The sequence below is a fragment of the Pezoporus flaviventris genome, unplaced genomic scaffold (assembly GCF_033815535.1).
Source record: "Pezoporus flaviventris isolate CSIRO_AGI_PZ_B2104156 unplaced genomic scaffold, CSIRO_AGI_Pfla_v1 ptg000285l, whole genome shotgun sequence".
Classification (NCBI taxonomy): domain Eukaryota; kingdom Metazoa; phylum Chordata; class Aves; order Psittaciformes; family Psittacidae; genus Pezoporus; species Pezoporus flaviventris.
In genome coordinates this window covers 1,071,510-1,086,833 of record NW_026892832.1, presented here as the reverse complement: position 1 = coordinate 1,086,833, position 15,324 = coordinate 1,071,510, and the positions used below count along the sequence as shown (strand labels likewise).

The 15,324-nt window shown below is 39.5% G+C and overlaps 1 protein-coding gene across 1 annotated transcript in view; it reads left to right on the top strand.

Moving 5' to 3' along the window:
* Nucleotides 1-832: 832 nt before the first annotated feature.
* MCC (MCC regulator of WNT signaling pathway) overlaps nucleotides 833-15,324 on the top strand; it is a gene marked incomplete at its 5' end in the record, with an annotated part of 49,160 nt that continues 34,668 nt past the window's right edge. The window contains 3 exons of the mRNA XM_061443080.1: nucleotides 833-1,021; nucleotides 5,699-5,862; nucleotides 9,008-9,214. Coding sequence (XP_061299064.1) covers nucleotides 833-1,021; nucleotides 5,699-5,862; nucleotides 9,008-9,214 — 560 coding nt within the window. The remainder of the gene's footprint in view (nucleotides 1,022-5,698; nucleotides 5,863-9,007; nucleotides 9,215-15,324) is intronic.

Here is a 15,324-nt window from a genome sequence, read left to right as displayed (position 1 = left end):
TACCAGAGGGAATTTGAACTAGAATAACCTGATGTTGTTCTTATGTTTAAAATGAGCGCTTGAATGTTAAAACAGTCGCTGTAAAAGTAAAAACAATAAAAATAATAAAAAATCTCTTGAGTTGAATCAGCAAATAGCTCAAAAGAAAGAAATGTTTACAAGTGTTTTCGGGCAAAGCTGTTAGTCATTTACTTATCTTCTTTCCTACTTCTTTCAGCTCTTTGTGTGGAGACGAGGGAAAAGCCCTAAATTTTTAATCTCATTAGCTTTAGCTAAAGTATCCTCTGTCCTCAATTATTTTAGTAGAACCAGCTTGACAAATGAGTTAAAACCTAGGTAACTGAGGCAGCAGTTCAGCATTATACTCACACATTCTCTTCCTTTTGAGAAAAGGAAAAATTTTTTGTCCCCAGGAGCATTTTGATACACATGTGCAGGTTTGTGCATGTGCACACTTGCTTTGCTCACAGCTGATGGCATGTTTGAGCTGAGGAGACCAAAATCAGTAATTGCTAATTTACTTTGGGATCAAAAGCCACTTACGCTGATTAAGAATTGCCATTTCAGGATTTATTGCAGAGCACTGTATATCCTTGCACACATCCTTGCTTGCACTCAGTTCCACCCATTGTTTCCTTGTCTAGTTTTCTGGAGTAATAATGAACTTGGAAATAAAGAAATAGAAGCGAGGTGTTGGCTGCTGCAAGTGATCATTATGGGCATAGCACAGTTGCTTTGCAGTAAGGGTATAAAACCTCTGCTGGCTTAGACTTCTGTGGATTGTATCCTGCTGCTCAGCATACAATGTTTCATATTACAGGTATGAAATAAGGGTCATGGTATTTCTTCAGAGGATTTATTTCTGCCTTTACTCTCTCTCACAGGGAGGAAGATGAGTATTCAGAGTTGCGGTCAGAGCTCAGCCAAAGCCAGCATGAGGTTAACGAAGATTCATGCAGCATGGACCAGAATTCTGTTTCAGTACCAGAGAATCAGTCCACCATGGTCGCCGCAGACGTAGGTGAGTTATGCTTCTGATGCCTTCTTACAGCAGAAAGGTGTCATAGCTTTTGAAAGTCTTTTGCAAGGATACAAATTAATCCAGGCTGTGTTAATCACAAAAATACTGAACTTTTCCATGACTATGATCTCACATGTGAAGTAATCTCTGTGCTTTGATATGGAATAGCTATTGAGTCTGAAATGGAATGATTGTTCAGCAAAGCTCATGACTTTTGGGAAAGAAGAGGGGGGGAAAAAGAGCAATTCACATACCATTGTGCCTGTAAAGTAGTCTAACTCTAGAAAACAATTGCAGACAGAGTAAAACTTGGGGGGGGGGGGGGGGGGGGGGGAAGGGGAAGCACGTCCAGGTTTTTTACAGCCTAATTATAAAGAATATCTGCACTTTTTGAAATCTTGACAGCCTTTTTGAAGTATGGAATTGTGATAGCTTACTGAAGTGGATTTAGACAAGGATAAATCTTCCCCAGGCTATTCAAAATGCAGTGCAAGAGGGGAGTATCTCCAGACAGTCTGTAACTGATTTTTTTCTAGTTAAGAACTAAGAAGGCAAGCATCTTTTTTTTCAGAATATCATCTGTTTTGTCATCCAAGCACAATTACTGATCCTTTGAAGAAGCTCCAAGTATGGAATAATTACTCCATAAAGTTTGCAATGTAAGCATGAGCAGATAATAGGCCTTCAGTATGATAGTGTTTTCATAGAATCATAGAATAGTTAGGGTTGGAAAGGACTTTAAGATCGTCTAGTTCCAACCCTCCTGCCATGGGCAGGAACACCTTACACTGAACCATGTCACCCAAGGCTCTGTCCAGCCTGGCCTTGAACACCACCAGAGATGGAGCATTCACAACTTCCTTGGGCAACCCATTCCAGTGCCTCACCACCCTTACAGCTGTAGACTAGCAGAAGTGTCATGTAATCCTCACTGTGACTGATTTCCAGAATTCTATTCAGAATACTATTTCTTTTAATTTATATTTAGAATCAAATACTTGGTCTTCATTTTCTTCCCTGGGTAAATTAGCTGAATGTCTGGTGGGTGAACTTCTGTGGGTGATAATGTACATGAGCAGTGAGTGTTCTAGGAAATCACTGAAATAGTACTACTCTTAAGCCCTGCTGCGGAACTTTTGATGCTTAAGTAATAAACTCTTAACTCCACATGACGCTTTCATGGTTATAATGCATCATGCAATGTTTACTTCCATACATAAGGAACTGTATTAAAGCGGTTTCCACATGTTTGAGCAGTGCACTTTATTACTGAGAACTTCTTGCTGCTTGTTCCAGTGTGGTGCCGTTTAGAAGTGTGGACTCCAGAGAAGGCTGACTTGTGGGCATAATATTCATTGCCTTCAGATGGACTTTAATAATGAAGAAAACATGCTGATATTGTAAGCTACCATATAAAAAAGGTTTTCTGTACATTTTCTTAAATTGAAATGAATACACCGGCTCTGGAGTTGTGTATTTATAAAGGCAAGACCTGGTCCCTAGCTTCCCAAACAGTGTCCCTATATTCTTTCCCACGAGGACAAGGGCCTGTGAGTATATCTGTCTATAGAGGGCTACATCTACACAGTCCTCCTGATCAGGCTACATCTACACAGTCCTCCTGGTCAGGCTACATCTACACAGTCCTCCTGATCAGGCTACATCTACACATTCCTCCTGATCAGGCTACATCTACACAGTCCTCCTGATCAGGCAGCCTGTAGCAGACCCCTACAGTAATGTCCCCCATCACAGTTCTCCCTTTGACCCTGACCCACAAGCTTTCCGTTGACTCATCACCCATCCCAGGCAGAGTTCCACACTTTCCAGCCTATCATTGACATAAATAGCTACACCTCCTTCCCCTTCTGTCTGGCCTGCCTTTCCTAAAGAGCCTGTAACCTTCAATTCCAACACTCCAATCACAGGAGCCATCCCACCATGTTTCTGTGATTCCAACAATGTCATATCCCTGTAGATGTGCACATCTCTAATTTTACTTTCAGAAGTTGATACATACTATTTTCTACTTGAATAGATTCTAACATTAGGACTTTCATTTTTTTTCCTCTTTTTTTTACTAAAAAAAAAAATCTAACTGATTTACTTTTAAGCATTTATTTTGGGATTAGGGCTTCAGTTTTATTCTTAATGGTGTGGAGCTGAGGCAGGGTTTGTTCACAATAACAGCAAGTCATGCATCTAGGTTTCTTCTAACAGTGGGAAACATGGCAATAAAATGAAATACAGCAATGGAGAAAATAAGAATGTTAACTGAAGGGATTCTTGCTTTTTTTTTTTTTCATATTTTGCTTCTTTTTTCTTGTAATTCTTCTATGGATTCTGTCCTTTTTGGTGTTTGTGTCTGTATTCCTGTGAAAATAAATCCTGTTGTGTGCGTATGCACACACATACATATATATACACAAATATGGATATATTTTTTTATTCTTCTAGGTACAGGTATATAAGGATAAAAAATCATGACCTAATAACAATGTGCACTACCTTGCTTACTGCCCTAATGTAATGAACATCAGTGATGTAATAAATAATATAACAAGATACACTAATGCATGTGGATATACTGCTCTATCACTACAGGCAGTAAAACTCCAAGAGCTAAAAGTGTGAATACTCTCCAGTGCTTGTGATTGGTTTGTACTAGTTTTCTGGCACAAACAGGGTTCTCATCCAGTACTAAAGGGGGTCTACGAGAAAAGTGGAGAAGGAGTTCTTACAGGGGCATGTAGTGATAACACAAGGGGAAGAGTCTTTCAGCTTAAAGATGGGGCATTTTGATTAGACATTGGGAAGATAATCTTCCCTGTGAGGGTGGTCTTATGCTGGCACAGGTTGCCCAGAGAAGCTGTGGCTGCCACATCCCTGTCAGTGTTCAAGGCCTGGCTTGGATGGGATTTGGAGCAACCTGGTCTAGTGGAGAGTGTCCCTGCCCATGGCAAGAGGTTGGAACTGGGTGAGCTTTAAGGTTCCTTTCAACCCAAACCATTGTATGATTCTGAGATACTAGGATTCCATAAAACCTGAATTTCTGGGGACAGTGTTATTGTAGAAACGAAAAGTGTACAAGGTCTTGTGAAGCTTTTTTAAATAGGCAAAATGTCTGTTACAGGAGATGCTATGGAAACAAATAAATTCAAACAAACAGAATAGAGGGTTTTACAATTAAGCATCCTGCTCAGTATTTGCTGCTCATAAGTAAGTGTTACTGTAGAGGGATTTTTGGAATTACTACAACAGATGAGTGGCTGCTAGTCAGGAACTAGTGAATATGACTTCCAGGAGTAAAGTTTTGTATGTAGTGGCCATTCACATTTTTCATGTCACAATACTGTGACATCATTCCAAACTGTTCTTTTTGGTCAGTGATAGTTTCATGTTTCTGCATTAGTCTGTTGAGGTGTTTTTGTGGCAGCACATTTACAGGATTTTTTTACTTTCTGATCATCTCATCCCTTCATCCAAATGCTTTCAGTCTTCTCTTGCACAGAGAGATATCAAGGCAGTCTACAGTAATCTTGTGTCTCATGTCTATTAAATGCCATGCTACTTTAGTTCCCTGTAAGAGCCACAGCTATGAGTTAAATGCTTGCAGCAGTTGTATAGAAATAACATGCTCCAGCAAGGATGCCTGCTATTGGTTTTAGTAATGTGTAGCACTACTCTCTCATAGTGTACCACTTGCATGCTTTACAGTTGGTAGTTGCTGCAAACTCTGAAGTAGTATGCCAGAAATAATAGCACAGCCAAGAGAGCACAAGGGTGAATTCTACCATGTGCCTGCCTTAGGAGCTGCCACTGTCTGTTGTCATGTGTAAGCTTAAGAAAAACGAAAATATTTTTTTGAAGTGAGATAGCATGGTACTAAGAACCACTGCTTTCACAGAAATGGAGGATGCTGTGGCAATGCCCAGGACACTAGAAGAGCTTTGCCTAAAGACAGAAAAGGAAGTGACTGTCACATTTTATAATCAAAATAGTGTTATATATGCTGCTAACGTGGTTGTAGAATTATGGAACATAACAAACAACAAGGTGTGTTGTTATGGTCCCTGAATATTCTGCAGTTGCATTTGAAGAAGAAATAGCTGTAAAAAGGAAACATATAGATAGGGATCATTTCTCTAAACACCAGGATTTTTTAAAATCAGGCAGCTTGTAAGTACAATGACAAAAATTCCTTCGAAAAATGTCAAGTTGTAGTGTCAGTGAGTGTACCAGGCAGAAAAATATATAGAATTTACAGAGGAAAAACCTCTAGGGATAATAAAATCAGAGTAATAGGCCCTGAAAAGGCCTATTTCTAGGCAGGAAAAAAAAAAAAAAACCAACAAAAAAGAAAATCCATGTTATGTGAGCATGTGGTGTCTTAAAGTGATGCTCTTCAGAAAACAAGAGGTCTTTGAATAAAGAACGAACACTTCAGATAAATAGGGGAGGGGTTTTTGTCAGATGGGAGGTAATTCATCATTTCAGTTAATGTGGTTATGGTGTTTAAGCATATCACTTTGTGAGGAAAAATGGGCATATTGCAAGGACATTCCTTGAACAACATCAGTGCAGTGGTTCTGGAACAGGCACTTCCTGGCTTAATTTTTCTTTTCACTGAGTCACTAATTATTGAGATAATTCTTGTTTTGTTTTGCTTTCTTTTAGATAACTGTAGTGACTTGAATTCAGAACTGCAAAGAGTGCTAACAGGTCTGGAAAATGTTGTCTGCGGGAGGAAGAAAAGCAGCTGCAGTTTATCGGTAGCAGAAGTGGATAGACATATTGAACAACTCACTACCGCCAGCAAACATTGTGATTTAGCCATTAAGGTAATGGTAACATTAAGCTCTAAATGCAGCATGCACTTTGCCTGAAGCATCCTGTCACATTCTGTTGTAATAGCACTTTACTTCCAAAGGTCTCAAAGTAAAGTACTTCACAGAAATCAACTCCAGCTCACTGTGTGTTGGGTAAGCAGTAGCATGCCTGTTTTACACTGAATTCTCCAAGGCCCAGAGAAGCTACTAGCAGAATTTCAATAACAAATGAGAAATGTATTTGTCTTATGCTCATTTCAGAGGAACAGGGACACTCAGCATTTAATTTATCTTCTGAAGGTTATGTAGTAAATAAGTTGTGATTTGCCCAAGGTCACAGGTCACACAGCTACTCACTGACAGGTAACTGAAAGCACAGTATGTAATACTTGCTGAAATTTGAAGATAAAATGACTTAAAGTGTGTGTAAGTGGTGACTTGACTGTCTTAAAATATGAAGCTAGTGTTTAACACAAAGCATGCCTGTTACATGAATTCTAATGAGACATGCCAGACACAGGAACAATAATTCAACTGATTGTATGTCTTGGTTTTATTGTATATGTAAACAGAACCAGAATAGGGATGCCCGATAGCACATATAATGAAGGGATTGCAATTCAGAACCTGAAACCAAGAGAACTGAAAAGTATCTAACTACATGCAGGGAATGAGATGAACAAGCTTTCTGTGTCAGTGACTCATTCATATAAAAACAAATACAGTGACAAGTTTGCTGTTAAAATGGGGAGGTCTGTGACCAATCTAGATGACTTAGACACTTTTGCATACTACTGGGAAAGGTCCTCGCTATTCCTGCTGGTGGAAGAATATAAAGGTGTATGAAGAAATAAATGTTGAGTTGTAGTTTGAAGACTGTGGGTATATTTGAGAGCAACAGGAAGCCTGACTTCTGGGTTTCTTGGTAACAGTCTTAAAGTAGTTTGTTTGAGAGTCTTGAAGGATTAGGATCAATACTTTTAATGTTACTCAATATTATATGGTGCTTTAAGGGTAAGTATTCTCAGAAGTCAACATTCACCAAGAGAAAGATTGTGGATCTTGGAAAACAGATAGAGGCTGGTCTATGTAAGGTCCAGAGAGGTCTCCAAAGTGAGATGAAATGAAAACTTGCACAGGAGGTAGCTTCAAAAAACTGTCAAAAGTAGCTGCCATAATCTTAATTCTCAACATTTTTATTTTAACCCCATTTATTTGCTGTTGCTTCAAATTAACTACAGCCAAATTTTCATAAGTAACTGTCAGCAACTTTTTCCTGGTCCAAAATGCAGGCATTTTGTTTTCATGTGATCTCTACATGGATAGCCATTTTTGGGGAAGACTTTTCCTCACTGCCTATGCTATAGAGCCTGGGATTGTTTGTGTTTGACAAGTGATAGCATGATAAGGTTATTAACCTTTCAGGAAGATAGGAATCTCTCCAACATGGTCCCATTATAAGCTAGAGAAATGTGTCATCAATATGTTTAATATAGCAAAACCTACATGTAAAGCTCCTCTCCAGAGTTCCACCCATGGCTCCTTTCCTGCTTTCTCAGACAGAGAACTTGGAGACTTAAAATGAGTGGAATCATGAAAGGAAGTCTGAAATATTCTGGCTGTCTTTTGCTTTGACTGTTGGCTTTTTTCTTCTTTACTACATTACATTGCAATGCGATCCTGTGATCCATGAAATTATACCTAATTTATCTGCTGTGCAGCAGCAGGCTGGATAAAACTGCTCTGTGATACTGCTTTAGAAAAAAATAAAACCCTGGTAGTTTACATAGGTATATCCATGTATAGTATTGATATTTTATTTACCATCGAGGATGGTAGCGTGTTGGTTGTCAAACAGGAGAATTGTGGTAATATTTTAGTGAGCAAAAGGCTATTGGTCATGTCAAAATGAAGGAGCATAGCCACATGCAGAAAGGTCCCTCAGCTTTGTTAAGGACTACAGGGCAGCCCTTAGTATGACTGTCACATGCATGCTGATGCTGTCACTGCCTGAACTTTGTACTTGCGTAGGCAGATGGTAGCAGTGGAGTCTGGAGAAACAGCAGCAGCCTGTCTGAAGATAGCTCTGTGATAAGCCCCTGTTCCTGCTACTTCATTACAGTCTTTCAGTGTTGCTCCAGGCTTATCAACCCCAGCTGTGCTCTGAGGAGAAGAGTCTTTGGGAAAGGAGGGGTTGCACAGATAGCAACACTAGGAGCACGGGAATAAGGTAGAGGGAGGCAGCAGCAGAACTTGGCATTAGAGGGGTGAGGAGAAAGCATGGAAGAAAGAGGAGAGTTTGAGTGAAGATGGGAGAGGAGAACACAATAATGAAGAGGCACTGTTTGAAAGAAGGCTGGCATCATCAAGAAAGAATGCTCCTGCCGTTACAGAAGTTCTCTTCAGACTGTAGGATTAACCACTCTGTGCTTATTCAGAACTTAAATTCATCTTCATGTGGTATTGAAATAACTTACCTTGTCATAGTTTCAGATGTGTAGGTCCAAGTGAAACTGATACAAGGCATTGCTCTTTTAGAAAAGAAGTTTAAGCTTACTGCCTTTTGTAGTCACTACAAGGGCTGTAACATCTTCTATATAACATAAGCCTAGCTGAGGCCAGCGTTCTTTCTTTTATCTCTCTCTCACCTCTAGGAAAGAACGTGCTTAGCAACATGGGAAAGGAGGCTCCTCTTTTTTTACTATCCCACTCTTTTCTCTTTTGTGGAGTTGGTTCAGAGCTAAGAAAAACTCCGTGATATGCACATTCACAGGCTGCTGCTTTCTGCCTGTCATTCAGGCAAGAAACAAGCAGCACAGTGCTTACCCATGACAAGGTGTCATTAATTTGTTTTAAAGTGTTCTGAGATAAAACTACCACAATTGCTGTCACTCTTGGGTGACATGTTTCTCTTGCTCATAAAATGTATGCTGGTCAGTATGAAATATTTTGATTAAATGGCCAAACTAAGCAACAATTATTTTTTTTTTTGTATTTACTTATGAAGCAAAAGAAGCAAACTAATGGTGTTGTGGGGCTGGTATGTACATACAACTGTATCTATAGTTGCGTGTTGCACACATGTCCTTTGTACCATTGGTCTTGTTCAGTCTTTTTTTCTGCTCCTTTCTGGTTTTTGATGACTGTATTTTTGCAGACTGTGGAAGAGATTGAGTGTGTACTGGGACGTGACCTTTATCCAAATCTGTCTGAAGAGAGATCTCAATGGGAAAAGGAGCTAGCTGGCCTGCAGGAAGAGAATGAGAGCCTCACAGCCATGCTGTGTAGCAAAGAGGAGGAGCTGAACAGGACCAAGGCCACCATGAATGCTATTCGTGAAGAAAGGGACAGGCTGCGTAGAAGGGTAAGGCTACTGTATTGATCATGCTTCTTGTTCTTCCTAACCTGTATAATTTTGTCACTACAACAAGCTTCTCTTTAATCTTGCTTCCTGCACTGACTGTAGGGCTTTTTGTTTTTAAAGCTGAGCCATACAAATTAAAGAACTGGAACAAACCTGAACATAGTTGAAAAAGATTGTCTGATGAACAGCCAGAGTGTACAACAACCTGATATCAGAAATGATGAGTTACCAAAAAACCTGATACTCGTCTCCAAGGAAGCATATGTAACTCGACTATAAAGAAAGCAGATGTTCATTTAGTGATTTTTCCTGAGAGGCATTTTTTTTCCTGTAAGCAACAGATATTTCTTTGTTTTTGATGGGAATTCAGTTTCTGATTAGGAGAAAGGAAAAGAGCAGGACTCCTGTCAGAGGGTAATAATTCTCAGAACTGAACAATGAATAGTCCCAGCTGTGTCCTGCTTGCCTGTCTACATTCTGTAGTGCTGCAAGGTCAGATAAAGCCCTTGTGCTTTGTGCGGAGTCCAGAGTAAAGTAACCTGGGAAATGATGCACAAAGGATGAAAGTTCCAAAAGAACATGACCTCAGGCTCAATTACTTTTAAAATTTGTTAACTGGTCCCTGTTGAATCTGCAGACTTTTGGCTAGATGGGAAATAATTTGTTTTTAGAACAGGCAGTTTCAAGTTTATGTGTTAAATCTGAGTGACAGTTTAGGCGACTGTATTTTGGTAAAATTACTGTAAGTGTTGCTCTTTACCTACTGGCAGCAGATCAACCTTTTTGACAAATACTGTTGCTGAAACAATGTAGTTTCCTAGTGACTGTATCATTTTAGCATGAAGCTTGTGTGAGTGTTACAGTCCTCAGAGACAGAGTCACAAATTACCTTTGAAAAACTGTCTAGATTCTCTTTAACACTAACAAAAGGTATGTGTGATGAGGGAAGAATAGTAATCTGCAGTCACATAAAACAGGACCACTTCAACTTTTCCTTTGTAAAATTTATTTTTATGATATACTGTAAGTGTAAGACGTCTTCAGTCCTGAAGACTGGTTTTATACTGACTCTTCTGTTTTAAACAGAGGCAATACTACCCCTTGAGCTACAGAAGTAGCATTTATGCACCTGCTGAATTATAGCAGGTTGCAGGATGGGGGTGGGAGAAGAAGGGGGTAAGTGAGCAGAGGACAGAGTATTTGCTTCTGAAATTTGCTTACACAAATGCAGATATTGACACTATCAGATGATACAGATAAGTACTGGGATATCAAACAAGTCAAAAATAGGTAGCCTTGAAGACAGAATTAATAGAGAAAGATTTAATGTGTGAGAAGTACATGGCAGGGCGGTTGGAACCAAATGGTCTTAAGGTCATTTCCAACCCGAACTATTCTATGATTCTGTGAAGTATAGAATACAGGTTAAGGTGCTAAAAAGATTGGTAGCAAGCATTTATGCTGACAGCCAGGAGCTCCTCAGAAAAAAAAAACAAAAAAACCAAAAAAAATCCAAAACAGAAAAAGAGAAACAATTGGTGTTTGTACCCTCAGGGATCAGCAGTGGTGGAGCTGTTGATGCATAGTGGCATATTCAATCCTAGGTTGCACCAAATAAGTTATTTCCAGTAGAGATTGGAAAGACTGTATAAAGAGTGGTGGGATCTGGTCTGAAATGTTATATGTAGTTCTTACTGTTTACACTTGAAAAAGTTCTGCTTAAATTGGCAAAAATGATGTAGAAGATGCTCAGGGGAATGGGTAGCTTACTTTGAGAAGTGACTTAAAGAGATTGTCCTCTTCAAGCTGCAAAGAAAATCTGAATTTGCTTTCTCTTTACAAGTACTGGAGAAAGGAGGTAAGAATGAAAACTAATGGCTACTCAAACATAGGGACAAAACTGGAGCAAGAATGGATTAATGTAAACCACTTGCGGCTGTATTAGGCCAGAAATTAGACTATGAGGTATCTAACAGACAAGAGGACTGTGGTTCTGAAGAAACAGTAAGGAGTAAGGCTACTACTTTGTATATGGAGTTTTAAAATATTAAAGTTATATGTAATGAACTACATATGCAATTTATGTATATATAAATATATATAATTTATGTATAAACATAAATAATAAGTTATAGGGAAAGTTTATATCATGAAATTAAATACTGTGCAGGGATAACCATTAAAACCAGGATTGTTACATTAGGATTGTATCCAAAGGAAAGCAAAAAAGTGTACTTTTATTGGTCCAGTTAATAGAGCTGCATTAATTCAAGAGTTAACCTTAGTATCTCTGCACAAAACTGTTATGTTTTGTCTGGCTGACAGCAGTAGCAGAGGGTTGGGTTAGATGATGAGGAAGATGCTCTTCAGTTCTGTGCGTGTGGATACTGCTTGACTTGGTCAGTCCCTGTGAACCAAGCTTTGGTGGAGCCCCACGAGTACTGGCTGTATTATTGAGTATTTCACAATTTCTTTACCATAGGCAGGGCCTAGGCTAAAATCATGCTGATCTAGTAGTTGCTGATCTATTGGATCTGTTATTGGGGATGCTGCATGTGTTCTTAATGTATCTGTTATGGAAGCATCTCTGGTGGAAACAGAATTGAGGTCATCAACTTGTTGATCACCTAAGTGGTTAGAGCAGTTACAGATGGTAGCAGCAGCGGGGATATTACTGACCCAAACAGTGTTCAGACCACTGACCCCGGCGAGTCTTGAATTGCTCTGTAGAGACTGTGAGCTGTCTTTTGTAAAGAGCAAGCCAGTTTAAATGTTCATTCTCCTTTAATTAAGGGAATTTTTCTTGGACAGATTGGACGGATGTCTTGCCCAGTGAACAAAGGGTTAATGTTGGACTGGCACAGAGCATAGCAGAATCAAGCAGCCTCTATATTCAGGCACAGCTGGCAGGTGGTGGTTAGTTGGTTGGTTAGGGTTCCTTCTGCCCCGCCCCCCCCCCCCCCCCCCCCCCCCCCGATAGTTTTCATTTAGTTTGCACATGTACAGGACTTTACTGAAATACGGATTTTAGTATCATCCTGAACTTGCAGAACAACCACTTTATTACCCCCACCAGAGAAGTTTGTTCATGGCATATGACCCGGCGAGCAACACTATGTAATTATCTCACTGGAAACCACATTTGCATTTTTGATGTAACTCTGTGTCCATAGTTGCAACAAAATAAATGTTTGACCTATCAAATATTTTCTGTATGCCACCTGAACTCAAAGTTACTTCAGATTATTCCCCTGGAGAGTGGGAAGGAGTTCCAAGTAAAATCTAGTTACTGTTCTTCTCAAATTAAATTGGGTGAGGTGAGTAAGCTTGAAGTTGACCAGATCGATAGGTCTGTTACTTTAGACAGTCTGTAATCAAGTAGAGTGCTTTCAATACATTTGTCTCAGGCTCATTGGAGATGTAATTAAATTAGGTATTTACTGTGCTCAGTTAACAGAGTGAGCTGCTTACTAGAAGAGTAGCTAAGAGACAACATACATATGTAGTTTGTTTCTTATGGGTCATTAGTAAATGAGGTAATCTCTTATTTCTGTAGGGTGCCTGTAGTGTAGCAGCTAATTTCATAACACAGAGGTTTATTTTACCTCTGTATAATATTGCTGTATTAAAAATCAGATCTATTTAAAGTCTGGGCCAGTCAGTGCCTTAGAAAATGTTTACGCATAGCTGACCATAATCCTGAATCTAGTAATGCAGATAAAATGCTGGGAAACTTCTGTACTAGATAATGGGATTATTATTACATGAGAATAAGGTTGTAATCAAGTCAGCACTGTTTACAACTGTTATTTGTGGAAACAGGCTTAAATAGTAGTAGAAGAAGTAATGTGGCATCCTTACACAAAATCTCTTGTATCCACCACGGGAGTCAGATGAGCAGCACTGATACAGCATATAAATTCCATCGTGACTGCAATTGCTGCCCATGAAAGTTACCAGATGATTAGTCCCAAGCAGCCTGCTGGCATGAGAAGCAGTAGGTGTGGGCAGCGTTCAGGCTTCCCTGAGGCTGTTCTGAAGAACTTAGCCTAGAGTGAAAAGGCAGTTCCAGCTCTGAAAGTCTGTCAAGTCTGTTCTCTACCATATGTCAACTTGTTCAGTTAATCAGATGCTTTTAGTTGCGAAAATCAATCTGTATGTGCTCCAAACTCACCTGAATTCACCAAACTGAACAGAACAAAACCAGACTTAGTATTTTAGGTATCTTCAATTTAAGAGCTTCATGAAAACTAATCTGCAGAGGAGCATAAAAGTGCCATTTTTAATGTGTGATCCCTCCAGCTGCCCGGATTGTCCCCACTCTGAGAAACTTTATTTTAGTATAAGGACTCTCCCAAAATACCTTGCTGTTGCAAGAAGTTCAAACCTACCCAAACCACAGCAGCAGATCTTTTGCCTTGCAGGCATCCTTGAGCCCCGACTGTTCTCGGGTAACAGGAAGCTCGCACAAGCTGCTCATTATCCTTGTTTGGCACCATATGTTGGGATCAGAAGGTATTGTTTCAGATTGCTAGAGAAGGCTGATATGTTATGTTATGGGCCTTTGTGAGCTTGCAGTTTAAAGTGATCCTCGAACTGTTCTGTCTCCTTGTCTCTTGGTGCACACCAGAAACCTGAGGTAGCAGCCAAAATCTATTTCCAGATTATTTCATTTTCCATCTTCCCTTCTGTCCTGGTTTTGGCTGGGATAGTTATTTGTCTTCTTAGTAGCTGGTGCATTGCTGTGTTTTGGCTTTAGTCTGAAAACAATGCTGATAACACACTGATGCTCAGTAGCACTTGCCTTATCAAGGACTTTTCAGTCTATCATGCTCTGTGATGAGAAGGAGCACAAGAAACCAGGAGGAAACAGAGATACAACACCTGACCTGAAATGTTCAAAGGGTTATTCCATGCCACAGCACGTCATGCCCAGTATATAAACTGGGCGGAATTACCCAGAGGGGCGGATTGCTGCTCGGGTCAGGCTGGATATTGGTTGGTGGGTGCTGAGCAGTGTATTGTGCATCACTGCTGCTTACTGTTTTTTTTCTTCCCTATTTAGTTTTATATTCTCTCCCCTTGTTACTCCTGTTATCAGTAGTAGTAGTAGTAGCAGTGTTATATTATACTTCATTTACCAAGCTGTTCTTATCTCAGCCCATGGGGTTTACATTCTTTTGATTCTCCTCCCCCATCCCCAGGGAAGGGGGAAGGGGAAAGGTGAGTGAGCTGCTGCATGGTGCTAAGTTACCAGCTGGGCTTAAACCACGCCACCCTCCACAGATTTGCAGTATGCATGGATAAATTAGAAAGTGGGAGAGGTCTGTTCACTTCGTGTGATTTGTTGCACTTCATCTTCCTCCACAATGTAGCAAGGAAAAAAATTGGAGTGGTAAAAATGTTAACTGCTTGAAGGGTTCAAAGATGCTGCATGATGGAACAGGCCACAGGTAGGGTAGAAAAGAATCACAACCATGTCCCTTTTTGAAACTGGTTTGGGAACAAAAGCAGTTGTCTTTTGAACGTGGAAATCAGTGACAAAACAGGTAGTCTTTATCTGTGGGTTTGTTTTGTTTGTTTTTTAATTTAAGATATTACTACAAATAATAATTTAGGATATTACTACAAATCATGTAGTTATGAGTATGCATGTGTAAAATACAAAGAGTAAAATTATTTTTTTTAGATTCATGATTGTAGATAATGAGTATATTTTGCCAGATTATTTTCTGTAGCGCACTATGCATTTCTGCAAACATGTTTGTAATGCCTGCTAATGACTTATGAAATCTTTCAGAAATCCAGCATTACTGTAGTGTATTCTCTTCTACTCTTGCTGTCTTTTTATTTAGTTCTTAAGGTATTATGGCAGGAAGAATTGTTTTCCCTGTTTCCTACTCCAGTTCTCAGCATTCAGAGGAAAAAAATGGTAAACAATTAGTTCATATTGCTAAACATCAAGTAGTAATTAAATAAAATTTCCAGTTATTTAAGTTTATATTAATAATTTGAGAACATCTGTAAGTCACATGCAAACATCTGTTTGGTATATAGGCTATCTGTTGCTCTCAGGTCTAATGGTTCTGTTGCCTTGTGTCTGATTTAAT